Source organism: Palaemon carinicauda, chromosome 13 (genome assembly GCF_036898095.1).
Source record: "Palaemon carinicauda isolate YSFRI2023 chromosome 13, ASM3689809v2, whole genome shotgun sequence".
Lineage (NCBI taxonomy): Eukaryota > Metazoa > Arthropoda > Malacostraca > Decapoda > Palaemonidae > Palaemon > Palaemon carinicauda.
Window position 1 is genome coordinate 25,987,648 of NC_090737.1, and position 27,693 is coordinate 26,015,340.

Below are 27,693 nucleotides of genomic sequence, written 5' to 3' on the forward strand. Positions count from 1 at the left end.
TATGTTTCTCAAAAGTAAATTTACTGTCGAGAATCACACCTAAAATTTTGAAAGAGTCATACATATTTAAAGAAACATTATCAATACTGAGATCCGGATGTTGAGGAGCCACCGTCGTTGACCTACTTACAATCAACTTTGAGTTTTGTTAGGATTCAACTTCATACCCCATAATTTGCACCATGCACTAATTCTAGCTAAATCTCTATTAAGAGATTCACCAACCCTAGATCTACATTCAGGGAATGGAATTGATGCAAAGAGAGTAGCATCATCTGCATATGCAATAGGCTTGTTTTCTAGGCCAAACCACATGTCATGTGTATATAGTATGAAAAGTAATGGGCCAAGAACACTACCCTGTGGAACACCGGATATCACATTCCTATAATCACTATGGTGCCCATCAACAACAACTCTTTGAGATCTATTACTTAAAAAATCAATAATAATGCTAAGAAACGACCCACCCACTCCCAACTGTTTCAGTTTGAAAACAAGGGCCTCATGATTAACACGGTCAAAGGCAGCACTAAAATCAAAGCCAATCATACGAACTTCCCGACCACAATCAAGGGATTTCTGTACAGCATTGGAGATTGTGAGAAGGGCATCACATGCTCCAAGGCCTTTACGAAAACCAAATTGCAAATTAGGGAGTAGATGATTACCTTCAGCAAACCTATTAAGACGTTTTGCCAGAAGACGTTCAAAAACTTTAGATAATATGGGAGTTATGGAAATTGGGCGGTAATCAGTGGGATTTGAGCTACCACAAACACATTTACATAGAGGAGTAACATTACCAATTCTCCAACTAGTGCTAAAAGCTCCTCTTCTTGCTAACTTGCGCAAAATAACAGATAACTTTGGAGCTAAGAAATCTGCTGTCTTTATAAAAAACAAAGGAAAAATACCATTTGGGTCTACACCTCCATAAGCATCAAGGTCCACCAACAGAGCTTTAATCTCACGAGATCGAAAAGCTAAACTAGTTAGTTTAGCCTCAGTAAAACAGGAATGAGGAAGTTCAAGTTTTTCATTACTCTGTTTACTGTCAAAACATCAGCCAAAAGGGTTGCCTTTTCCTTTGGACAGTGAGTGACTGAGCCATCTGGTTTAAGTAAAGGAGGAACTGTTGCATCTACACCAAAGAGTGCAGATTTAAGGGTAGACCACCATTTATGTTCCTGAGTTGTACCAGAAAGTGTTTCTTTTATGGTTAAATTGTACTGTACTCCTTTTCAGTTGAGGCATAAACTCTCTGAGCAAAAGCTCGAAGCTGAGTATAGTTGTTCCAGGTCAAATCTGATCTGTTACCCTTCCAAAGATGATAGGCCTCCTGTTTCTCCAAATAAGCACGTCTACAATCATCATTGAACTACGGTTTGTCCTTCACTCGGTACCTTAGCACACGAGAAGGGATACGCCTATCAATTATGTTGACTAGATTCTCATTCAAAGGGACAACAGGATCTACACTATTATATAGTTGAGGGGTATCAACCCTTACTCTTGAGCATGGAACCACGGCTTATACTCAACCATGACAGAAGAAAGGATACATGTCTCTTTTGTCTCTTTTTCTTTCACAAAGTACTAGCACGCTGTGGAATGAGCTAAGCCGGACTGGTGCTCACTCTTGGCCTCCGACCACACAATTATACCTGTTCACCAGAAGGCAGTACACTGTACTGCTCTTGTTCTCTGCCACCAGGAACTGTTTCCCAGACAATGGAAAGAGAACGTTTACAGCCCAATTCATATCAGGATATGCCCTCTAATTATACGTTTCAAGATCTGTTTGGATATTAGAGTACAGTACAATATTTATTCTATGGAGGCACCATCAACCAATTGACTGTCTGTCACTGTACTTGCTCTAAGGATCGGTGTGGTTCTGGACTCCTTGTCTATATCTCGGGTGGGTGATGTTGAGGTACTGGTGGAAGGAACTGCTGAGTATCAATACTCCTTCATCCACTGTGCTGTACCCATCAAGGGCTCTGGTCTCTTGAAGGAGACCTGAGCCAAGCAAATTGGCTTGAGGATGGTTCCACTCGTCTCCAAATCCTTGCATTAATCAACAGCAGATTTCTGTAAGTGTTTGACACAGTTCCACCCGTTCTTGCCCCAACCAGTCTCAGTCAAAGAGGAGTGCTATGAAGAAGAGGAAGGCCAAAGTAAGAGTATATCTTACTTTGCACATTCTCTCTCTCTTCCATCCATCTGTTCCATACCTACCTTCCAGGTTCCAGCTCAGGATATGTGACAGAGGTAGAACGATCATGGATTTTTGTGCTGGAAGTTTTTTATAAACTTTTCTATTCCTCACTTGTCAGCTCTTCACAAGTCGTTGCAGAGACGGATCACTAGCCCGTACCTGTCAAGCTGTTCAGTCAGAATATTTTCTCTATACCCAACCTCCAGAGAGGAAAACTTCATGCTATTTATGACTCGAGGAACTTGTACGGCAGGCATATAATTGTCGACCCAGATACAAATTCCAATTTTAAATCCTAATATTGAACTTTTTCTCTGACTCTGTCAGTCAGGACTTGGACTAAAACTTGGTCTTGACATGGTTTACCCATTGTTTTAACCAGTGGTAATTGCCAGCCATTTTGCAACAGTTGTCTTTTTTTTTTTTCCCCATTACTATTATACATCCTCCTTTTGAGTATACGTACTAGTTTGGTGATTCTCAGGACTCTATTTTTCTGTTAAGTTATAAATGAAGATCTTAATTTGAGTGCTGAACAATACAGTATAATAAAGAAAAGTGTCTTACCGCATTTTGTTAAGCAACCGTACTTGCTCTACAAAGTATAATTTTATCAGTAAGCTTTCTTTCTTAAATTCATATTTAAATTATTCAAGATATGAAATAAAGCTTAGTAATTGGTATTTAAGTTTTATATCCCTATATTTGTGACACCAGAAGCCATGCCAAATTATGATTTATGAATCTTGCTTAGAAAATGTTTGTGACAGACCAAATCTTTACTCGCAGTACTTACACTATAAGGATAAATCCAACTTGGCTCAAATTATTGTAACGTAGTAGTGAACAAACTGAATTTAGCGAAAATGTTTTACATATCTCCAAAGTTGAATGTTTAGATCCTGCAGAAAATTAAAGGTCAAGAATAATAATGAAATTCATATTCTACCTTTCAATAGTTTTTAGTGTATATTAGTCATCTTATTGTCTCAATATTCTAACAAAAAATTAATTCTTTATAGAAAATTTAGCGTGATACCTTTTAGGAAGAAAAATTAAACTTCTGCTGTAAGTATCAATAACAGTGATATTTTTTTTTTTCTGTTTCAGATCCGATCATTAAGGAAATATAATAGATACAGAAAACTTCAAACAATATGTAGCTTCCTGTTCATTTTTTTGATGAATGGATTGCTTTTGGATGTACGAGAAGCATGGATCTGTTTTATTTATCTAGTAATTTCCCTGTCTCTTGCTATTGCAACTTTTCATAGGCCTTTTGAGAAAAAATTACCCAGGTTTCACATTTGAAAATTTTCATCGTTTATATAGCCGACATCATGTAAGAAATAAATACAATTTATGGTTAAAAGCTTTTTACTTCACTGTCAATTTTAGTTGATGAAGGTTGTGGAATTAATATTTATTTCATATTTTGTGTACTGTAATTCATTATTTCTTTGAGATAAGCAAATCCCAAAATTGACCCCCTTTTAAGTATGGAAGAAATGAAGTATATATAGTACAGTGTTAGGGGGAACTGAATTCATCCATGTATACAAAGACATGCATTTTGGATTGCTTCATTAACTTTACTTTTTCACTTATAAATGGATATACAGTAGTTTGCAAATTAAATATCATAATGCTTACTTTTTCTTTGGGAGTAGGAACTTATGGTAAAATACTGTGATAATATTTTTTTTTTAGGATTCCATGGATTTTGTTTTAGTAAGAGACTTTATGCATCTTAAATTACTTCCTTTTACAGGGTACCACCCACAGTGTGCCTTTAATGATGCACTGTAGACAGTAACATAGTTAGCATTCCTTTTGCCTCCCACTCCATTGTTTTCTACCTAATACTATTCATCTGTTTCATTTGTTTTTTTTTCCCTCCTGGCCTGTTCATCTTTAACATTGTCTTACTCCAGTTTCACCTGCTCATTCATGAACAAATTCATCAGACATTTGTATTATTGCTCAGTGGCCTTTTTACATGGATTTTATGTTAATGATAATAATTTATAACATTATAAAGTAATTAAACCAAGTTGAAGTCCTGTTTCACAAGAATTTGAGTGCGAAGTACGGTACCGTATTATGATTTTTAAAATAAAAAGGTATTTAAACAAAATCCTAAGAGAGTAGTATGTCATACTCGAGTATTACCGTAAAGTACTTTTCTCATCCTACTTCCAGTGTCAGCAGAAATCTTGGTTTTATTGGTGGTTATTGAAAACTATTGAATACATAGATGGTAAAAAATGGGGGGGAATTTTTTTTCTTTTTTTTTTCTAACAGCCAGTATCAATTAAAATTATGAAATGTTACCATTATTATGTGCAAATCTTTTTACTCATTGTATGAAAAGATTGCTTACCATTTTTGTAATATATATTGTTTTAGAAAGGTTGATATAATTATTTTTAGAAAATCTATAAAATTTATAACTTATTCTTTTATGTATCTATTCTCCACAAAACTGAGATTGTCAGCATTGGTATGATAGATATAAATAAAAAGTCTCCTTGTGTCCATTTATTGCTTAAAAGGTCCTACTGTAATTGTATACATATTTTTAGAACAAGTTTGTCCACTACAATGAAGTTTGTTTTATGGACAGTACTATATTGTAAGAACATTTAAGAATGAAAATCCAAATTACCAACAATTGTTCTATAAAACTAGAGCTCATCACATTTTCTTAGTGTCTAGACATGCATTCAGTAAAATATAATTTAAATTGGTAACAAAATATTGTGTCTACAATAATTTGTTCTAAATTGTCATGAAAGCAATTAAGTTTTTCATGTCATGAATCTTCTGTTTTTTTAATCTTAAGAATCAACTGAATTCTTAAACAAATTACTCTACACCAAGGGGTCAGATTTATGTTTAAATTTGTATATCTTTCGTAACTATTTAGATAGTTACATAAAATATTGTAAAATAATCTTTTTGTATCCAAGTATGATACAATATTCATGAAAGAAAGATCAGTTCAGTAATATTTGATTATCAATATGGATAATTTTGCAGAATTTTTGTACGTCTTGTTAAGTTCAAAATTCCATCATTTTTATACAGTATTGTTTATGCTAATTACCTTTCCTTTATGAAAAATACTGACACCTATCTTCTCCATGAGACATTATTGCTGTTACCAATTAGGTACTGTCTGCTAGTGGAGAGTCATGAGGATTCTCTGTAGGTAACATGATTCTAAAATGCACCTCAACTTATTTTATTTTGGTACTTTATAATTATTATTATTATTATTATTATTATTATTATTATTATTATTATTATTATTATAATTGTTATTCTTATTTTTATTATTTTTATTTTTATTATTATTATTATGATTATTATTGTTATTACATTATTATTATTATTACTTGCTAAGCTATAACCCTAGTTGGAAAAGCAGGATGTTATAAGCCCAGGGGCCCCACCAGGGAATTTAGCCCAGTGAGGGAAGGAAACAAGAAAAAATAAAATATTTTAAGAACAGTAACGACATTAAAATAAATATTTTCTGGGTCGACCTGTGGCGGCCGGTGAAAAGGGTCCTTCTTAACACTTTTCTGATATAAACCTTCCAAATATACCAGAGAAAGATAAAAGCATGGAATGCAGAGGTTACTACCCTCGCGCGAGCACCTTGTGGGTGTCGTGTATAAAGCAGGGGCGCGTGAAAGCCACTATTCACAGGCTGTCTTCCATTTAGCTAATTCCTTCGTCAAAGGGATGGGCTGATACAGAGGCACCAGCTACGCTACCAGAACCACGCCACCGACGCGAGCGCCATCTGAACAACATCCTTCGGTTTTGGACTTGCTAGCGTGATCTTAGATTTTTGTGCTCTCGGTGTTTTCACGTTTCGTGGATTATTTTCGTCATGGCCGAAGCTCCAACTTCACCCATTCCAATGTTAAGTACCATAGTTTGTTTTGACAGCTTTTTGCAGTACCGGGCAGTTGTCCTCTTCCCAGTATAGTGTTGTTTTTATTTCGACCGGCTTGGCCTTCCGCGGTGTCGGCAGCCATTGTTGTTTTGATTTGACTCGCTGGGAATTCATGTTAGTCTTGCCCATTTGGTACTCTGTCAGTTAGGTTCTTGGTTAAGTCACTGGCCTTACGCCTTTTTGAACCATTATTATTATTATTATTATTTCCTATGGTACTTTTTGCTAGCAAGTCCAGTCCCGAATAAGAATAGCGTTCTGGCTTTATTATAGTTTAGTACCCGCCCTGAGAGGCGTTCGTCAGTGGACTATATCCTTTTAAATTTTGTTATAGCAGACATTATTCTTTGTTCGTAGTCTTATATTTGACGTTACAATTTTATTGTTATACAGTACTTATATCATTTTTAAATATTTAACTTAGCCGGTGAATATATAATAGCTGCAACTCTGCGGCTTGACAGACAACATACTTAAAAAACTCGCGAGCGATCGCTATGCAGGTTGCGGGTGTGCCCACCAGCGCCAACTGTCGGCCAGATACCACTCTCGGATGTAAACAAAACCTTCAATTCTTCTCTGTCGACGTTGACGACAAGACGTACTTTTACTCGCTGTAGAACCTGGAGTTTTCCCATCATATTTGGTGAAGTACTTTAATTTGGTTTGAGCTTTCGCAGTACAGGTGTTTTTCTTCAACATAAACTCTTGAACTCTTTTTTTTTTTTAATCGGATTATTTGTTGATGACTTAGATCGTTTTTGGAATTTTCTTTGACTAATTCAAAATGGCTGACCCTTCTCAAGTTCCTAAGTTTCGAAAGTGTAATGCTAGGGACTGTAATAGGCGTCTTCCAAAGGCTTCTCTCGACCCTCACACTGTTTGTTCCAATTGTCGGGGTAAAACCTGTCAATTGGGAGATCGATGTGAGGAATGCGTGGGCCTTTCGGAATTCGATTGGATCGAATTTGATAAATATACACGCAGACTAGAGAGAGATAGGGTAAGGAGAAGTTCTTCTAGGTCCGTAGATTTTTCCTCTCCACATGCCCCTGAACCTAATCCTTCCCCTGTAGTGGTTGTTCCTAACCCCCCTCCTAGCACTCAGGAACCGTCTATGCAAGACATGTTGCGTGCTATTCATGCCTTGGGGGAGAGAGTTGAGGCTTTAGCAAGTGACCTTAATCAACTCATGGCGGACGTGAAGGAACTCAAGTGCCAAAGTGCCACGGCGGAAAGTGGGAAAGTGCCTAGTGTTACGCAAAGTGTTGTGAACAGTGTTGCGACCGAGGGTTCGTCTGTTCGTGCCTGTCGTTCACCTAGTCCGGGACCTCTTGCAAGCTCCCAAGCCCAGGGGAGAAGCAATGTCGTACGACTTATGGGTTCGAGAGGCCTTGATCAGCGAACAGACGTTCCCTCTTTGGGATCAGGTGTATCTCGTCAAGATCGCCCCTACCATAAGACTAGAGAGCCCATTTTTACTTCGTCGTCCGAAGGCGTTTCACGTAAGAAACCATGGAGCAAGGTCTCTAGACCTTTGAAACGCAAGTCGGTCCCTTCAGGACAAGTCCAACGTCCCGGTTGTAGTCACTGGGACAGTTCGGACCCGTTGCCGTCATCTGATGACTGCTCGCCGCCTAAGAAAGGCAAAGTTGTGCCGTCTCAGTCGCTAACCCCGTCTGTTACCGCACCCGCTTCCGTAGACCCTAAATGGATGATACTGCAAGACATGCAGTCTAAGCTTGCGTCCCTTATGGAAGACTACAACGCAGAGAAGGTTTCCGTTGAACCTAGCCGTTTTTCTCATGGAGATACTGGCCGTCAGCCTTCCAAGCGTTCTGTTGTGCGTCCTGTTGACGTTGATGTAGCTTTCTCGCGTCAACCAGTTGGGGTTGTACCTCCCCCGATGCGGTCCCGTGTGGATTTCCAGCCGCACGTTGACGTTAGGCAACTCACTGATGCGACTGGTGAAGTTCAGGACGTTCACCAACCATCAAAGTTGACTTGTTTTGACGCGGTGCGTCAACCTCCGCAACCCAGTATGGTGTTGACTGCACAACCCAGACGGTCTAAACAGTCTCGGGTGGACGCTGTGCGTCCTCGCGCACCTGTTGTTGTTGACATTTCCCAGACTGTTCAGCAGTTTCAGGACGCTGCGTCCTGCTCCGTCACGTATGCACCAGTGCGGCCGGACGCTGCCTACCCCTTTGCCGTTTTCTCACCAGTTATCAGATGAGGAACTTTCAGATGAGGACGTTGCTGAACCACAGCCTGAGGATCAGCCTTCAGATTTAGATGAGCCTAAAGCAGTTCCACCATCTATGGACTTTAAAAAAGTCATGCTTGTTTTCAAAGAGTTGTTCCCTGAACACTTTATCTCTGTGGCTCCTCGTTCGCCGCCGTCTGAGTTTGTTTTAGGCGTTCCTGCTGCCATGCCAGCCTTTACGAAACTCGTTCTCTCTCGCTCATCCAAGAGAGCTTTACGGCTGTTAGGCGATTGGTTGGAAACCAAGAGTAGTTTAGGGAAGACGGCCTTTGCCTTCCCCCCATCTAAACTCTCGTCTAGATCGAGCGTCTGGTATGCCACGGGAGAAGTTCTCGGCTTGGGAGTTCCTGCCTCTGCCCAGGGCGACTTCTCAAGTCTTGTAGACTCTCCCCGCCGCCTTGCCATGAGACGCTCGAAGATCTGTTGGTCATCCTCGGACCTGGACCACCTTCTTAAAGGCATCTTTAGGGCGTTTGAAGTTTTTAACTTCCTGGACTGGTGTTTGGGAGCCCTGAGTAGGAAAATCTCATCTGCCGATAGGGATGTTTCTTTACTCATTATGTCCTGCATGGACAAGGCCGTCCGCGATGGATCCAACGAACTTGCCACCTCATTCACGTCAGGAGTCCTAAAGAAACGAGAGTCTCTGTGCTCTTTTCTATCAGCAGGAGTGACGCCATGTCAAAGATCTGAGCTACTCTTTGCGCCCTTGTCTAAGTGCTTGTTTCCTGAAGTCTTAGTTAAGGAAATTGCCTTGTCTTTAGTGCAGAAGGACACCCACGATTTAGTTGCGTCTTCGGCTCGCAAAGTTCCCCCTTTGCCTGCCTTGTCTGCTAGACCTAGGATAGATACTCCAGCGTCCAGGTTTATTCCGCCCTTTCGTGGCAGAGCCCCCAGCAGGGGAGGTGCTCGTGCCGAAGGGAAGAGAGGAAAGAGGAAAGGATCCAAGTCCTCGCGGGGCAGAGTCTGACTGCCCGCAACTTCAGACAGCAGTAGGTGCCACACTCAAGAACTTCTGGCAAGCCTGGGAGAAGAGAGGCGCAGATCAACAATCTGTGAGGTTGCTCAGAGAGGGGTACAAAATCCCTCTTGTACGCAGACTTCCTCTAGCGACGTCCCCCATCGATCTCTCTCCCAGGTACCGAGAGGAAGCAAAGAGACAAGCCCTGAAACTAGAAGTGTCTCTTTTACTAGAGAAGGGAGCGGTGGTCAAAGTCTCGGACCTTCAATCACCGGGGTTTTACAACCGTCTCTTCCTAGTATCAAAGAAGACAGGAGGTTGGAGACCGGTGCTGGACATCAGTGCTCTGAATGTCTTTGTCACAAAGACGAAGTTCACCATGGAGACCACAAAGTCAGTCTTAGCAGCGGTCAGAAAGGGAGACTGGATGGTTTCTCTCGACCTAAGGGACGCTTACTTCCACATCCCCATTCACTCAGATTCCCAACCTTTTCTGAGATTCGTCTTCGACGATGTGGTGTACCAGTTTTGGGCCCTGTGCTTTGGCCTAAGCACAGCTCCTCTCGTGTTTACGAGGCTTATGAGGAATGTGGCAAAATTCCTCCATTTATCGGACATCCGAGCCTCCCTTTATTTGGACGACTGGCTTCTCAGAGCCTCTTCCAGTCATCGCTGTCTGAAGGATCTCAATTGGACTCTAGATCTGACCAAGGAATTGGGACTCCTTGTCAACTTGGAAAAGTCCCAACTGATCCCATCCCAAACTATTCTGTATTTAGGGATGGAGATTCACAGTCCAGTTTTTCGGGCTTTTCCGTCGGCCCCCAGAATAGATCAAGCCCTGCTCATTATCCAGAAGATGTTGAAGAAAGAACGTTGCTCAGTCAGGAATTGGATGAGTCTGGTACAGTAGGAATGCTATCATCCCTGGAGCAATTTGTCTCGCTAGGAAGGCTACACCTCCGACCTCTACAATTCCATCTAGCTTTTCACTGGAAAAAGGACAAGACGATAGAGGCGGTCTCGATCCCGATTTCCGAAAAGATAAAGACTTGTCTGACTTGGTGGAAAGACAATATCAGTCTACAAGAGGGTCTTCCCCTAGCAGTTCTGAAACCCAACCACGTTCTCTTCTCAGACGCATCGGACTTGGGCTGGGGCGCGACGCTGGACGGTCGGAAATGCTCAGGTCTGTGGAACTCGAGTCAGAGGAGCATGCATATCAACAGCAAGGAGCTTTTGGCAGTTCACCTGGCCTTGATAAGCTTCGAGAGTCTCCTTCGAGGCAAGGTGGTGGAGGTCAACTCGGACAACACCACGGCCTTGGCGTACATTTCCAAACAGGGAGTGGGTACCACTCACTGACTCTGTACGAGATCGCAAGGGACCTGCTCATCTGGTCAAAAGATCGAGGCATCTCCCTAGTAACGAAGTTCATCCAGGGCGACTTGAACTTTCTAGCAGATTGTCTCAGTCGGAAAGGTCAAGTAATTCCAACCGAATGGACCCTCCACAAGGATGTGTGCAAGAGACTTTGGGCGACTTGGGGTCAACCCACCATAGATCTCTTTGCAACCTCGTTGACCAAGAGGCTTCCAATCTATTGCTCTCCAGTCCCAGACCCAGCAGCAATACATATAGATGCCTTTCTCCTAGATTGGTCACACCTAGATCTTTACGCATTCCCACCATTCAAGATTGTCAACAAGGTACTGCAGAAATTCGCCTCTCACGAAGGGACAAGGTTGACGTTAGTTGCTCCCCTCTGGCCCGCGAGAGAATGGTTCACCGAGGTACTTCGATGGCTGGTAGACTTTCCCAGAAGTCTTCCTCTAAGAGTAGACCTTTTACGTCAGCCGCACGTAAAGAAGGTACACCAAAGCCTCCACGCTTTTCGTCTGACCGCCTTCAGACTATCGAAAGACTCTCGAGAGCTAGAGGCTTTTCGAAGGAGGCAGCCAGTGCGATTGCTAGAGCGAGAAGAGCTTCTACCATTAGAGTTTACCAATCGAAGTGGGAAGTCTTCCGAGACTGGTGCAAGTCAGTTTCCGTATCCTCGTCCAGTACCTCTGTAGCCCAAATCGCTGATTTTCTCTTATACCTGAGAAAAGTTCGCTCCCTTTCAGCTCCTACGATCAAGGGCTACAGAAGCATGTTGGCCTCAGTCTTCCGGCATAGAGGCTTAGATCTTTCCAACAATAAAAATCTGCAAGACCTCCTTAAGTCTTTTGAGACCTCTAAGGAACGTCGTTTGGCTACACCTGGGTGGAATTTAGATGTGGTCCTAAGATTCCTCATGTCAGACAGGTTTGAGCCTTTACAGTCAGCCTCCCTGAAAGATCTCACTCTTAAGACTCTTTTCCTGGTATGCTTGGCCTCGGCTAAAAGAGTCAGTGAGCTTCATGCCTTCAGCAAGAACATCAGGTTTTCGTCAGAAAAAGCCACTTGTTCTCTGCAGCTTGGTTTCCTAGCCAAGAATGAGCTGCCTTTTCGTCCTTGGCCTAAATCTTTCGATATTCCTAGCTTATCGGAGATCGTAGGCAATGAACTAGAAAGAGTCTTATGCCCTGTTAGAGCTCTTAAGTTCTACTTAGCTCGTACTAAACCTTTACGAGGCAAATCTGAAGCGTTATGGTGTTCGGTTAAGAAACCATCCTTACCTATGTCAAAGAATGCTTTGTCATATTTTATCAGATTATTAATACGAGAAGCTCATTCACACTTGAGTGAGGAAGACCGATCTTTGCTTAAGGTTAAGACGCACGAGGTTTGAGCTGTAGCAACTTCCGTGGCCTTTAAGCAAAATAGATCTCTGCAAAGTATCATGGACGCGACCTATTGGAGAAGCAAGTCATTGTTCGCGTCATTTTACTTGAAAGATGTCCAGACTCTTTACGAGAACTGCTACACACTGGGACCATTCGTAGCAGCGAGTGCAGTAGTGGGTGAGGGCTCAACCACTACAATTCCCTAATTCCATATCCTTTTAATCTGTCTCTTGAAATGTTTTTTAATATTGTTTTTATGGGTTGTTCGGAAGGCTAAGAAGCCTTTCGCATCCTGGTTGATTTGGCGGGTGGTCAAAGTCATTTCTTGAGAGTGCCCAGATTAGGGGTTTGATGAGGTCCTGTTGTATGGGTTGCAGCCCTTGATACTTCAGCTCCTGGGAGTCTGTCAGCATCCTAAGAGGATCGCTGGGCTCCGTGAGGAAGACAGACTTACAAGGCAGAGTAATCGTCTAAGTCGACTTCCTTACCAGGTACCTATTTATTTTGGTTTTGTTATATTGATAACTGTCAAAATGAAAAAACTCTTAGCTTATATGCTGTAAACATATTTAACTCTGGTCTCTACCCACCTCCTTGGGTGTGAATCAGCTATTATATATTCACCGGCTAAGTTAAATATTTAAAAATGATATTTTAATTATAAAATAAATTTTTGAATATACTTACCCGGTGAATATATAAATTAAACGACCCTCCCTTCCTCCCCAATAGAGACGCAGTGGGACGAGAAGAATTGAAGGTTTTGTTTACATCCGAGAGTGGTATCTGGCCGACAGTTGGCGCTGGTGGGCACACCCGCAACCTGCATAGCGATCGCTCGCGAGTTTTTTAAGTATGTTGTCTGTCGAGCCACAGAGTTGCAGCTATTATATATTCACCGGGTAAGTATATTCAAAAATTTATTTTATAATTAGAATATCATATTATAGTGTGCTTAATTAGGTTCCTTATAGTGTAACCACGAGAGCGAGAGCATGGAGATCTCGTTTTCTGTTGCCCAGTCACGAGTTACCCTTTCTCTCGTTTTCTTTCTTAACCTCGAGTATGAGAGGCGGATTTCCCGTTTTCCGTTTTATATGATCACGGGTTCTCCCTCCCCCCTCCCCCTCTACGGGTATATGGCATCTTACGATTTATTTTATTTTGTGGTTACTGTTAATATAGCTAGCGTTATTAATAGGTCCTGTTCCTGTGTGAGTCATTGTTTTGGGCCATCCTTAAGATACCCCCTGTTCCCCTCGTAGTTCCGTCCTCTCCCCGTTACGGCTTGGGAGTAGGATCTGAACATTCATCCACTCCGCCGTGAGTTCTACTCCGCCATGAGGGATACTCATTGAGCTTGGAATTATAGTTATATATCATTTGGAGTGCAATCCTCTGGCAGGGCCTCATCCCCCGGTGGTCCCTTGCACCCAGTCCCCGGCCACGCCCATATCCACACAAAATATTCATTATTAATCACAACTTATTTATTCAGGACCTTTCACCGGACCTCCGGCTTCACCGGAGATCACCAATACGCTTAGCAATGATGTTAGCCTTAGCCTTTAGCTACTGCTTGTGTTTTATAATTTATTTTAATTACGGGCCTGTCACTGGATCCTCGACCCTGTCGGAGGTTCCGCAGATTACATTAATTTATTTTATTCTTATTTTAATAATATTTATAGTGATACAGACCCATTTTCGATTGCTCCGGCACACTCCGATGCAGAAAACATTTTTAATTTAAAATCTTTTAATATGGAGCTCTGGCTCTCAGTCACTGAACTATCCTATGCACACATACTTCATTCTATCTAGGCTCTGTTAGTAGATCTCAATCCCTTACCAGAGTCTCAAGGAACATCCAGACTTATGTCTCCTTTCTTTTACAGAAGGTCCGCTGTGCTGCCAAGGGCTGCCCCGCCTCTTTCAACGATCCCGTTGGACATGACCTCTGTCGATCGCATGCGCATTGCGCTATCTCCTTTATCCGGGAGCCCGGATAAGCCCCGTATATGGTGTGGTTCCCGGAATCGTGCACGCTCTGTTACGAGTTGTCCTCCATACTCCTGAACGATGACGTAAGTTGGTTTTCGTTTTGTTCCTTTTTATCTTTTGGAGATGATTTAATTTGTTCCTTAATTATATATACATTGTGTATTTCGGAGTACGATCCTTCTCCTTCATCCCTAATCCCCTCAACTCTTTCAGGCCGATGATGAATCTCTTCGGTCGGCAAGAGCTGCTCTTCGTCCTTGGGTGTCAGGCTTCGGCAGGAATGTTCCGTCTGGCGCACCCTATCTCCTCGACGGAGACATGGCCTCCCGTCTCTTCCCAGGCTCTACAACTGCAGCAGTCACTCCGGAGGTGGCTGCCCCTTTAATTGAAGAGGTCTGAGCGACCATTTCCACGGAAGATGAATCTCTTTTACCGGTGGACGTGTCAGATCTGGATCTAGACATTGAGCCCATGGACGAGCAGGTAAGTGGTGTCGAGTTGGTGGAAACCTTTTTATCTCCTACTCCTTCTTCTACCTCTTCCTTTCTCGGCTTTGATAAGCCTACGGCTTCTCCTCGGGATCCCTCCGTCCCCGTACGACCCAAGGTGAAGCCACTACGTACCTATAAGTCTTCAGCTTTGCCAGTATCTACGTCACCGGTCCCCGGACCGTCGCCTGCTCCTGATGTTCCTATTGCTTCCCATAAAACCGTGACTTCTAAGAAGTCGAAGTCCGCCAAGTCCAAGGCTTCGTCGGCGGGTGGCTCTCAGGTACCCTCCTTCCCCGTCGACCTGATCAGGGATATAGTCAAGGAGCAAATTCAGCAACATTCTGGGGCTATGACGGAGCTAAAAGATATGGTGGCTAATCTGATCCGCTCCGGAACTCAGATTCCTCCACCTTCAGCCCCAGACGCATCGAAGTTACCCCCCTTCGATAAAAACAACCCTTGGAGGTTTGCCTTGCATGCTCCGTACTTAGATGGTGCCCTAACTCTAGATGGCATAGGCACCCGCCCTCTGGAGGACCTAGAATTCTACCCCCCGGGGCTAGAATTCCCATTCAATGGCTTCGTCCGCCTAAAGGAGCATGCCTTGGTTAGAATGGACAAGGTACCGAAGGAAACGATGATATTTCCAAAAGAACAGGCCCAAGTTGTCTGGGCCAGAACTCTATCAGAGTGGGGGTGTAATAACTCCAAGCTCACCCCACACAAAGGTGCCTACACTATTTTTACGCCAGCATCGTCCATTACCTTACCACTCATAGATAAAGTGACAGAGCTGACAATACAGGCCGTCAAGGAAGGCTCTACCATGCCGGCTCTCAAAGAGACGGACCCTACTTCATTGCTCATTCCGAGTACCTCTGCCACCTGGGACGACGCATCTTCTACCTTCACGGTGGGGAAGCTAGACCCAGACTGCGCCTCTAGTCTTTTTTCTGAGAAGCTCCCTAGATTACTAGAGAGTCTTCTCAAGACCGAGTTCGAGGCACGTAATAGGTTGGCTAGGTCCCTCCACTCCATCACCTCCATAGAGTCCCTAGCCTCTGTTTACCCGACGGAAACCTTGTTCAGGGTTTTCACAAAGAACCTGCTTCTGTCCTACCAAGTGGACCTCCACGACTTCTGGTCGGCTCGGGTTAGCTGCAGGAAACTCGTTCTGTCTGAGGCTTCTATCAGACATGAACCGAACAGGCTGATAGCGTCCTCCTGCTGGGGTAAGAACCTATTCCCTCAGAACGAAGTTGATAAAGTTCTTCAGGATGCTGCGAGGGCAAACCAAAATTTGCAAGTAAGGTGGGGCCTCTCGACCAAAAGGAAGATCGAATCCCACAAACAAACGTTCTTCAAGAAAAAGCAGAGATTTATTCCTTTCAAGACGAACCGGGGTCACTACCACCAATCGTCAGTCCCCCACACGTCAACACAGTCTTCCTCTGCTTCGTCTTCTCAGCAACTGGCTCCCCCTCAACAGGTAGTCTACCTCACTGCTCCCCCAGGTACACAGCCCAACCCCACTTGGATGTCCTCTCCTGCATACAACCCTAGCTACGAATCCTCCGGTTCCTTTCGTAGACACCAGAGAGGAAGCTAATGAGGTAGAGGACAGTTCCGCCAGCGAGGCGGACCTAGAGCAAGGGGTGCTCGTGGAGGGAAGGGACCTAGATTCACTCCCTCGCAATGATGTGTTCCCGGTAGGGGGGAGACTTTATCACTTTCGGGACCATTGGACCTTCAGTCCATGGGCTCACAGCATAATATCCAAAGGCTTGGGTTGGAAATAGTCACAGGGATCTCCACCTCCACCAGTGACCTTCTTCCAGAGACCCACTCCCATCCTGAAAGAGTACACCACAGAGTTACTCAAGAAGAAAGCAATCAAACGGGTTCGATCACTGAAATTCCAAGGCCGCCTGTTTACAGTTCCAAAGAAAGACTCGTCGGCGTTGAGAGTAGTTCTGGACTTGTCAAAACTAAACTTACATTCTCTGCGACAAGTTCCGTATACTGACTATCTCTCAGGTACGGACCTTACTTCCCCGTGGGGCCGTCACCACCTCTATCGATCTTACCGACGCCTATTATCATGTGCCAGTAGCTCGAAACTTCTCTCCTTACCTAGGCTTCCGTCTAGGCAAGAAAGCCTTTGCGTTCAAAGTCATGCCCTTCGGTCTCAGCATTGCTCTCAGGATATTCACGAAACTGGGAGAGACAGTGCTCGAACAACTCAGAAACCAAGGGATACAGATTATGGTCTATCTGGACGATTGGCTCATTTGGGCTCGGTCGAACCAGGAATGCAACAGAGCTACAACGAAGGTAATTCAATTTCTCGCCAAACTGGGATTCCAAGTCAATCTCCAAAAGTCTCGCCTACAACCATCAAGCCACTTCGAATGGTTAGGCATCCGGTGGGACCTTTCAAAGCACAGGCTCTCCTTTCCTCCTAAGAAGGTAAGGGAGATAGCTTCCAAGATCAGGAACTTTCGCAAACACAAACAAGTGTCCAGAAGAGCTTTAGAAAGAATCTTCGGCCTTCTCCAATTTGCCTCAGTAACCGATCTCCTATTAAAAACCAAACTCAAGGACATCAATCGAGTTTGGAGAAAGAGAGCTACAATAACTTTAAGAGACAAGATATCGAAGATCCCCTCTGTCTTAAAAATGAGACTACGCCCATGGTCCGAACCGAGGAACCTCTCCAAATCGGTTCCTCTGCAGTTCCCCCCTCCACAAGTGACACTTCATACAGACGCGTCTCTGAGTGGCCTGGGGGGGTTACTCCCAACATCAGATGTTTCAGGGCTCTTGGTCACCCGCCATGAAACAGTTCCATATCAATGTTCTCGAAGCCATGGCAGTGTTCTTGACCCTGAAGAGAATCTCTCCTCCGAGGTCGTCCCACATCAGAGTAGTCTCAGACAGCACAGCCGTAGTACACTGCATCAACAGAGGAGGATCCAAGTCACCCAACCTGAATCAGATCCTGGTCACTATATTCGCCTTGGCAGCAGACAAGAACTGGTTCCTGTCAGCAACTCACCTAGCAGGAGTCCAGAATGTGATAGCGGACTCACTATCCAGGACGAAACCACTCGAATCAGAATGGTCCCTAGACATAAATTCCTTCCGGTGGATACTCAGGCTGGTTCCGGGCCTCCAGGTAGATCTATTCGCGACCCAACTGAATCACAAACTTCCCTGTTATGTGACCCCAAACCTGGACCCTCAGGCTTATGACTTGGACGCATTAACCCTGGATTGGAACCATTGGAAGAAGATCTACCTATTCCCTCCAGTGAATCTTCTAATGAAAGTCTTACACAAACTACGCTCCTTCCAAGGGGCAGTGACTTTAGCAGCACCTCACTGGCCAAAAAGCAGTTGGTTTCCTCTCCTCCTCGAGTTGAAACTCCGTCCCTTCCGGATCCCATTCCCCAAACTGACCCAAGTGGTCCAAACTCGGACTGTGTCAGATTCCTCAAGGATAGCCAAAACCCTAACTTTGTGGACTTCATGAAGTTTGCAGCTCGTAAAGATGCAAACATCGACCCGGAAAATGTCCTCTTTATAGAATCAGACAAAAGGGACTCTACGATTCGTCGATATGATTCGGCCGTTAAGAAACTAGCAGATTTCTTAAAGAATTCAGACCATACTATTATGACTCCTAATTTAGCCATCTCCTTCTTTAGGTCCATATTTGACAAAGGCCTAGCAGCTAGCACTATAACCACCATCAAGTCAGCTTTGAAGAAGGTCTTCCTTGTTGGGTTTAACATTAACCTGGCAGATTCCTATTTCTCATCTATTCCAAAAGCATGTGCTAGGCTTCGACCTTCGGTTCGTCCACAAAAGGTCTCTTGGTCTCTGAATGATGTCCTCAAACTTGCGTCAGACACGGACAACGAATCCTGCTCCTATATCACTCTTCTTAGGAAGACTTTATTTCTAACAGCTTTGGCCTCAGGTGCTAGAATCTCAGAACCAACAGCTCTCTCACGAAACTCAGAAAACATAGATTTCCTCCCTTCAGGTGAAGTACTTCTTTCTCCAGACAGAGCTTTCCTAGCTAAAAATGAGGACCCACAAAATAGGTGGTCCCCTTGGAAGATTATTCCTCTTCTCCAAGATACTTCTCTATGTCCAGTCACTACTCTCAGGGCCTTTTTGGCTAGAACTGCCACCCGCTCGTCTGGCCCCTTGTTTATCAGAGAACAAGGAGGTACTATTTCCATTCAAGGCATTAGGCAACAAATCCTATCCTTCGTTAAACAAGCTAATCCGGGATCATTTCCCCATGCTCATGATATCCGGTCAGTAGCTACCTCCATCAATTATTTCCAAAATATGGATTTTGATGACCTTAAAAAGTACACGGGTTGGAAATCTCCTATGGTCTTCAAACGCCACTATCTAAAGAACTTACAGGCCCTTAAATACCCAACAGTTGCAGCTGGGAGCCTCATCTCTCCCCATTGATCTCTTGTTCTTCCTTTCATCCATCTCTCTTCTTCTCCCTCCTACCCGCCACTCGCACCACGACGCCGCCGCTTTCTTTGGTGGTTCGTTAGCCCTAAGTTTGTTACATGTTTAGTTCCTATGGTTATAACTACAGTATTATTGTGTTTACCGTAACTTTAGTGTTGGGTTATTCTTAACCATGTCAGTTTGGTTGCATTTTGTGCTCTGATACTCGGAGGCTTCCTTGTTATCATGTTTGTTTAGCCTTACGCTCACTATGTCCTTTGGCTAGGTTATGATTTATACTTACTTACCTTAATATAATATATTGTTTCCTTACATGGTGTTTATCTCTCCCCTCATTAGGTTACTAGTTATTATTGGGCTTGGAAGGCGTTCTCTGGTACATTTTCACCGGCCGCCACAGGTTGACCCAGAAAAGGGATTTTGACGAAGGAAAAATCTATTTCTGGGGAGAGACCTGTGGCGCCCGGTGAAACCCTTCCCTGTTATTTTGTACGATCCCACCCTTTCCTTTCCAAGCCATCATGTTCAATACAGAAGGATGTTGTTCAGATGGCACTCGCGTCGGTGGCGTGGTTCTGGTAGCGTAGCTGGTGCCTCTGTATCGGCCCATCCCTTTGACGAAGGAATTAGCTAAATGGAAGACAGCCTGTGAATAGGGGCTTTCACGCGCCCCTGCTTTACAGTATACACGACACCCACAAGGTGCTCGCGCGAGGGTAGTAACCTCTGCATTCCATGCTTTTATCTTTCTCTGGTATATTTGGAAGGTTTATATCAGAAAAGTGTTAAGAAGGACCCTTTCCACCGGGCGCCACAGGTCTCTCCCCAGAAATAGATTTTTCCTTCGTCAAAATCCTTTTTTATATAAACTATAAAAACTTTAACAAAACAAGGGGAAGAAAAATTAGATAGAATGGTTTGCCCAAGTGTACCCTCAATCAAGAGAACTCTAACCCAAGACAGTGGAAGACCATGGTACAGAGGCTATGGTACTACCTTAGACTAGAGAACAAAGATTTGATTTTTGGAGTGTCCTTCTTATAGAAGAGCTGCCTACCATACCTAAAGAGACTTGTACCCTTACCAAGAGGAGAGTAGCCACTGAACAAAATATAGTGCAGTAGTTAACCCCTTAGGTGAAGAATTGTTAGGTAATCTCAGTGTTGTCAGGTGTGTGATGACAGGAGAATCTGTAAAGAATAGGTCAGACTATTCGGTGTATGCGTAGACAAAGGGAAAGTAAGCCATAACCAGAGAGAAGGATCCAATGTAGTACGGTCAGGCCAGTCAAAAGACCGCATCACTCTAGCGGTAGTCTCTCAACGGGTGGCTGGTGCCCTGGCCAACCTACTACCTATTAGACTTATCTTAGTCTGATTTAAATGGAGATTACATTTTTTACCTAATTGCATAATCCGGTAGAACTTCAATAATTGAAACTTTCAACAAATGTGTTTCTTTTGAACAGGTAGACATGTCTCTCTTCATACAGTACAGTAGTTAATACATTATATGACATATATTACTAAGTTGTTACTTATCTTAAAGTATTTTATATTTTCTATCCATTACTTCTCATACATACAGTAGTTTCTTTATTTCCTTAATTGTATTTGTATATTTAAAATCAATATGCAGGATGTTATCATTTCAGAATGTTACCGTTTTCATTAGCCTCATGCATAGTAATGCTTATGAAACAAACTGGAAGAGAAAGCACTTGCATGCTGACCAGAAATTAGACCTTAATGACGTGGAATAATAACGAATGGTGCTCAGCTGTGTAGCCTACATTTTGACTGTATTATTATTAATGTATAAGTTAATCTCCAACTGCAGTTTGAATAGAAAAATACTACACTAAGCAGCCCAGTACAGCAAAAGAAACATGTAAAGGATAAACTATAAGAGAGAAATAAGAAAATTAAAGAAATTTAAACATGAATTAATAACGACAGCAAGCAAACACAGACACTAGAAGCTAAGGATACTAAATGTGGTTTTGCAAAAAATAAAATTCCAATGCATTAGTTAAACATACAGCTATCAAGACACTAAGTAATATAGGCTACCATAGGAATTTTCATGACCTGAATAACTTGTTATAACAACATAGAAGTGTGGTTGTAGTAAGAGGAACTAAGTTTGTAGCAAGATTTGCCAATGTGAAAATACAGATTTTGTACATGGCTGAGGACTATGAAGCATGAAGTAAGAGATGATGAATGGAGAAGTATTGAATCTCAAGATAGAGACGATTGGTGAAATCTAACTGAGGCCCTTTGCGTCAATAGGCGTAGGAGGAGATGATGTAAATTTGTTGGATGGATGACTATGTCATTTCACTAACCACCATGGTTTACAAGACAGCAAAGGACAGGATTCCAGAGAACTTCAAATCAATCAATCAAGCAATGCCAGCGAAGTGCTTGGGTATATGATGGTGGCACTAATTGAAGAAATGGGATTTTCCCTCGGGGAAAAACATTTATCGTAATGAATTACAAAGATCTGGTCCAGGTCCAAATTTATGTCCCTACATTAAGCTAAGTATAGGGCCAAGTGCAAGGAAAAAGAACAAATGAAGGTACAAAGATGAGTGAAATAATAAAAGAAACTATATTGCTATTCAGCACTTTTCCCTCTGCCAGCCTCAAGCCATACCCAATGCCCCTTATTTTTGTCAGCTATAGTTTGTTTTTCTGGATTAGCTTCATGCCGTGTTTGTTATTGAATACGTAAATGTATAAGTAATGTTTATATTCCCATGTACCGGAAGTCTACAGTATACTAATTCTTATTTGCATCTTTCTTTTAGGTTTAGGCTTTTCAACTTTTTACTTGTATTTCCTACTCTTAGTTTATCACTAGCTTTTTACCAAAAACTCAACAAGATATGTTTATTAATAGAATAAAGAATACTCTATCTGATATCTACATATTTTTTCACTGAAATTATACTGTAATCTTATGAATATAATGGAGTCTAATGATTAATTTTCAGAAATTATTTTAAAAATCAGATAAACAACACTAATGTATTACATGAACTAACGATGTTCTTAGTAATTTGAATTCTTAATTTGCTTATCTGGTTTGGTTGTCATTAACAATTACTTTATGGAAATATTCTTTATGGTTACTTTATTATCCTTATTATATCTAAATTTTATAAAGATCACCTAATTTGTGTTATATTTGAGTCTTTGTGGGTGGCATAATCAATGAAAGGGGCTAGTTACTGTCTATCACTTAGTAAGTTTTGTACTTATACCAATTCTTAGTAGATGACCATATACCATGCGTGATTTTGTAGGGAGTTGGTGTCATCAGTAGGCCTACACCCAGTGAGGTATATTGTATTTTAAGGGTCTTTGCAATGTAGGTACCAACGTTTTAGCATTCTAATTTACTTTGGCCCTTCTTTATTTCCTTTTCCAAAATCTCTTAACTTTTACTTCATAGTGCAATTAAGGGGGTTTTCCAAAACTGTAATGCACTTCAGTACTGATTAACTTTCCCAGTCCCAGCATTAGAATATTTGGCCCAATTTCCATAATTTTGTTGCTTTTGCCATTAATTGTTCTTGTCTAATTGTTTTATATTTTATTGTATAATAAAAGAGGACACTACTTTAATTTGAATGCAAGAAGAGTCAGAGGCAATGAAAATTGACGCATGAATAAATATAATAGAACAATTCAGGTTTTGTGCAATTAACAACTCCCTTCATCAGCAACTTGCTGGCTGTATTCTTTGGAATTTCTTTTTCACACAAAACACATTCCGTAATTTCAACTAAACGCTCAACGATATAAAATCAACTTTTTACAATCAATATGAATAGGCTATATGGTAGGCTATATGTTTATACAGTTCATAAGGAAGAGATTATATCATTTCTCGTATTATCTCTTTCAGACTAAGATAGAAAACAAACCCATACCATGCATTGAAGTTGCTGAGAGATATAACTTTCATTCATTCATTTGGTTACCACTAAGAGTTATTCTTAACAAATAATAATGTTACATATTTTTTATAACAACGAACATGTAAAGGAATCTGTAATTTGTTCCATTTTTGAAGTTACTTTTATCGTATTAACTATATTGCCAGATACTATTTTTATTAGTTGTAGACAACTTTTTAGACTCATTGCTATTTTGGGGGCTTGAGTTATTATCGTCAGAGGCTTTTGAGTCGCTGGAACAGAAAGGATAGAGTGAAGTAAAAATTGTTTGGAAGTGTGAAGTTAGTAGAACATTATGAAAGAAGAGTAGAGGGCTTTGAGAGAGTAACCAAGGAGGAAGGACTGTGAAAAAAAAGAAAGTTTGAAGAAAAAAAAATTAACTGAAGATGCTGGCAAGAGGGATAGAAGAAAAAGTGAAAGGTCACTTGAAAATAGCCGAAGAGAAAATGAAAGAAGGAATGGCAGAAAAAGGGTGGGGGGGGGGGGGAAGAAGCAAAAAAAGGAAAGAAAAACGAACTCCTGTAGCAGTGCACAGAGAGAGGAATGAGAGTTCAAAGAAGAGTGGTAGGAAGAGAAAGTTGGTGATGAACATAATGGGTCAAAGTAAGTACAGTATCCTCTATATTCCACCCTTGAGTGACAATGAACATATGAGAGAGAAGAAAACAGAAAAGCTGAGTCGAAAAGGGAAAATTAGTACAGGAAGTTCCGTAGTTTGAATTGGGTTAGAGATGTAATTGGGGTTTGCAGAGTGAAAATTTTTGTATGGGAAAGTATGATGAGTATAAAAGGTTTGGGTGCAAGAACTTGGTAGTTTTTAGGAAGGGGAGTTAGCTAGTTGCTATAGGTAAGTTTATGAATCTAAAATTGGAGAAAATTATGTGGACAAATGATAGACTGAAATGGGATGAGGTGTTGGAAATGGAAAATCACAAATTTGAAAATAATATAGATATAAGGAATGGAAGTAGATTGTAGGTTGGCAAGAAAAGGAAGGAGACAAATGTCCCCGGTGCAAAATGTAGACTATAGAAATGCATTGACGAGTAATACGGTGAATGTAATGATGGTTTTTGGATGAATAATTTGGGAATGAAAATTGAGAGAATATACTGGGAATCCTAAAATGAAGAGACGGAATTACAATTCTAAAGAGGGAAATGAAAGTCAGGCTGAAAGGTGTTTTAGATGTCATAGAATGGATCACAGGGAAAATTAATATAAATGGTCACTATATGTGTCTGTTTTGGTTGAGGGAATGTGCATCGTGCTAATGATTGTACAAAGACGACACGAGTAAAACGTTTACAAGTGTAATAGACTATGCTGTTTAATTAGCGAGAGAGTGTGGATTTCAAATAGTGAGTGGAATATGTAGAAATGGGGGTTTGCAGGGTCATTTTGCTAGGATGTAAGGCCCAGAGGGTTGAATGTATGAACTGTGGAAAGACTGGTTATGTAGGAAGTATGTGTAAGAGAATTAAGCAAAAAGAGGAAGAAATTATGAGAGTAAGTGGAGATGATGAGTAGGGAAACTGTATGGAGAGGGTTCTAAGAGGATTAAAGAGGTGAAGCCTTTAGTCTAAAATTTCTGAACCTTTTGAATGGGAGAGAAGGATTTGCATGTAGTTATATGAAATGGGATAAAGAAAGGACAAATTGTTTTAATTGAGTGTAGAGGCGTAGCAATGCTTGTTTTAGATTATATTGGATGTGGTATGAATATCTTGTTTAGAAATGCTTTTGAAAGGTTACCTAAAATGAGTAGGGAAAAGATTTATGTGAGGAATTGGAGACGTAGCAATGCTTGTTTTAGATTATATTGGATGTGGTATGAATATCTTGTTTAGAAATGCTTTTGAAAGGTTACCTAAAATGAGTAGGGAAAAGATTTATGTGAGGAATTGGAGACGTAGCAATGCTTGTTTTAGATTATATTGGATGTGGTATGAATATCTTGTTTAGAAATGCTTTTGAAAGGTTACCTAAAATGAGTAGGGAAAAGATTTATGTGAGGAATTGGAGAGTTGTGTGTGCTTGTTAATTGCTACTCTACTTTACTTACTTTGATGGCTGTTATTAGGGTATAAGTTTCTGAAGAATAAAACCAGCAATAATCGAAAGTAAGTTGGGTAAGCGATATAGAATCAGGCTTACAGTTTTTATAAATTTCCAGTGAGGGAGGAGGACTCTTCTGTTGAGATGTTAAAAGAAATGTGAAAGGAAAAGCAAGTAGGAGTATACAAAAAGCAGGAATAGAAAAAAAATATGGGATGTTATGATTGTGGGAATAAATGACTTCAGTGGATTTGGAATACGTGATGTATGTGAAAAGGCAGATGAATGTCAAGTTGAGCTTAGGAATAGGATGGAGGATCTGAGGGAACTGCATGAAAGGCCAGATTTTGAAAGAAAGGATTTTGGCTGGACATGAGTGTATGAAAGACCATAAACTAGAAGTAGGTGCATATGAAATGGTGAATTAATGTAAGACCATAGGAAATAATCGTGAATGTCGGAAAGAATTGTAGAATAGTAAATGACTAATGAAGCAAATTTAGCAGGGAAGAATGCGTATTAAGTTTTTTAAATATAGGTTTTGTAAATGTTAACTTTTACATGCTCTAACAATTCTCTCTTCAACATTAGGTTTAATTGTGAAATGTGGAAGCTACTGGGCAACGTGATTTCCCTTCTATTACCCAGTTATTGTTTTGAGACACCAGGCCTGGTGTAGTACGTGTCTCTCGTAATTGAGAAGCTGAGGACAAGGAGATAAACAAGCCTTGTCGAAAAGTAAGATAGAATTAAGACAAAAGAAGAGTCTAATCACAGTGATAGTGAGGTTTATTAAGCCATAATAATGTACTAATTAGGTAGCCCAAAGCCGATAATATGAATAGAAAAGTGATTTTAAATGAAAATGGCAGTGAAATATGGAAAACTTAATTAAAATTAAGCGTAAAAACAATAAAATTCCGATTAGACTTCTGTATAATAAAAATGGAAAACAGGTGATGGATTGAATGCAATATACAGTACTTGCACATATTATTCGGTGCCAGATGATTGTATTTCTTTTTTCTTAAAAAATTGCGTTTTTGTGTGTGTGATTTATGCTGTGTTCCTGTGTATCGTAAAGTTGCCCATTACTGATTATTATTTCGATTATCTCTACACTAGAAGATTCTAGTAGTCTGTAGCCAATTTATTACATGATTTTGAAGTTCTTTAACTCTCAACAGTTGACCATACTATACCTAGTTTGAGTTTCACCCAACTAAGAATATAACGGAGAGCTTGTAAGTTATATTTTGAGGTCTGTCATATTAGTTAGTTAAATTTTGTAGCTTTCATCAAGTAAATGAATGCATAGATAATGGGTATGCTTATATACACTCATTCTCATTTTTTACGACTGTCAATCTCAAAAGTTTAAATTTGTATTTCCCTCCCTTTTATTTACCAAAACCTGTTTACCAAAAAACCCAACAATATTCCAAAATTTCTAGTTAAATACGTAATTATATCTAATTAATGTTTTTTAATTTTATATATTTATAAATTTAAACTGACAAAATTAAATTATTTTTTTTATATTCAGATTTAGAATAATAAGACAATAGTTTTTTAATGCACCAGACGTTGATATTTAAAAGTTGCAGGTAGTTATTTAAAATTAGAATTTATTTTTATTGTTTTGATAATTTATGCTACTTTTTACTAAATATTTAATCTATATTTATTATTTTATCATAATGACATATTAATACTATAAATAATTGCGTATATTACTACAAATTTGAGAACTCCCCTTTCGAACAAACGGGAAAGTTGCCAGCTACTCCTTTTGTTTCATATTAAAATTTCTAGTTATTTTAACTCTCAATAGGAGGCAATACTGTCGCTAGTACCGTGTAACACTGATAAATATTTTAGTTATTTCAACTCTCACTAGGTGTCTACACTATCACAAGTTCCGATGAAAGCTTAACCAATTATCATTCGTTAAATTAACATTCTACGGTAATTGTATGCACTAATATGAACATAATTACTGTTGAAAACATAAAAAAGAATGGTTAGAGAAGCAGAAAATATTTAATTTTTGTTCCTTTGACACCTTCAAAGTTTACGTCTTGGCCCTTTGCATTTAACTATAGAGTTTATGGCCTTTTAAAATTAATATATCTAATCATAGTAACTGATATGAACAATGCAAAGAGTATAGATTGGATTTACGTTAAAGGTTTATCATATTTCCTTTTCATTATTTATTTATTGGTTTTGGAAAATTTTTCTTTTTTGTATTTCCCACCTTTTGTTTACCAACTCTTAATCCCAAAAACCCAACATTTCTTTAATTTATTTAAACTAAACGTGTACATGACATCAAACATGGTTTAAGAAAATATCAAATTATATAAATATACATCAATTTTAAGGAATATTTTTATTTTTAATGTTTTGCCAAAATTATCTAACAATAGGCTCTTCATAGAAGAAAAGGGCACGCGTTGGCGTTGCCGG

The 27,693-nt window shown here is 40.7% G+C and overlaps 2 protein-coding genes across 3 annotated transcripts in view; one reads left to right on the plus strand and one right to left on the minus strand.

Moving 5' to 3' along the window:
- LOC137652234 (vesicle-trafficking protein SEC22a-like) overlaps positions 1-4,760 on the plus strand; it is an 81,908-nt gene extending 77,148 nt beyond the window's left edge. Inside the window, exon 7 of the mRNA XM_068385474.1 lies at positions 3,335-4,760. Coding sequence (XP_068241575.1) covers positions 3,335-3,535 — 201 coding nt within the window. The 3' untranslated portion in view covers positions 3,536-4,760. The remainder of the gene's footprint in view (positions 1-3,334) is intronic.
- Positions 1-27,693, minus strand: part of LOC137652232 (sodium- and chloride-dependent GABA transporter 1-like) — a 483,785-nt gene that overhangs the window by 225,758 nt on the left and 230,334 nt on the right. The gene's annotated exons all lie outside the window — the stretch shown is intronic.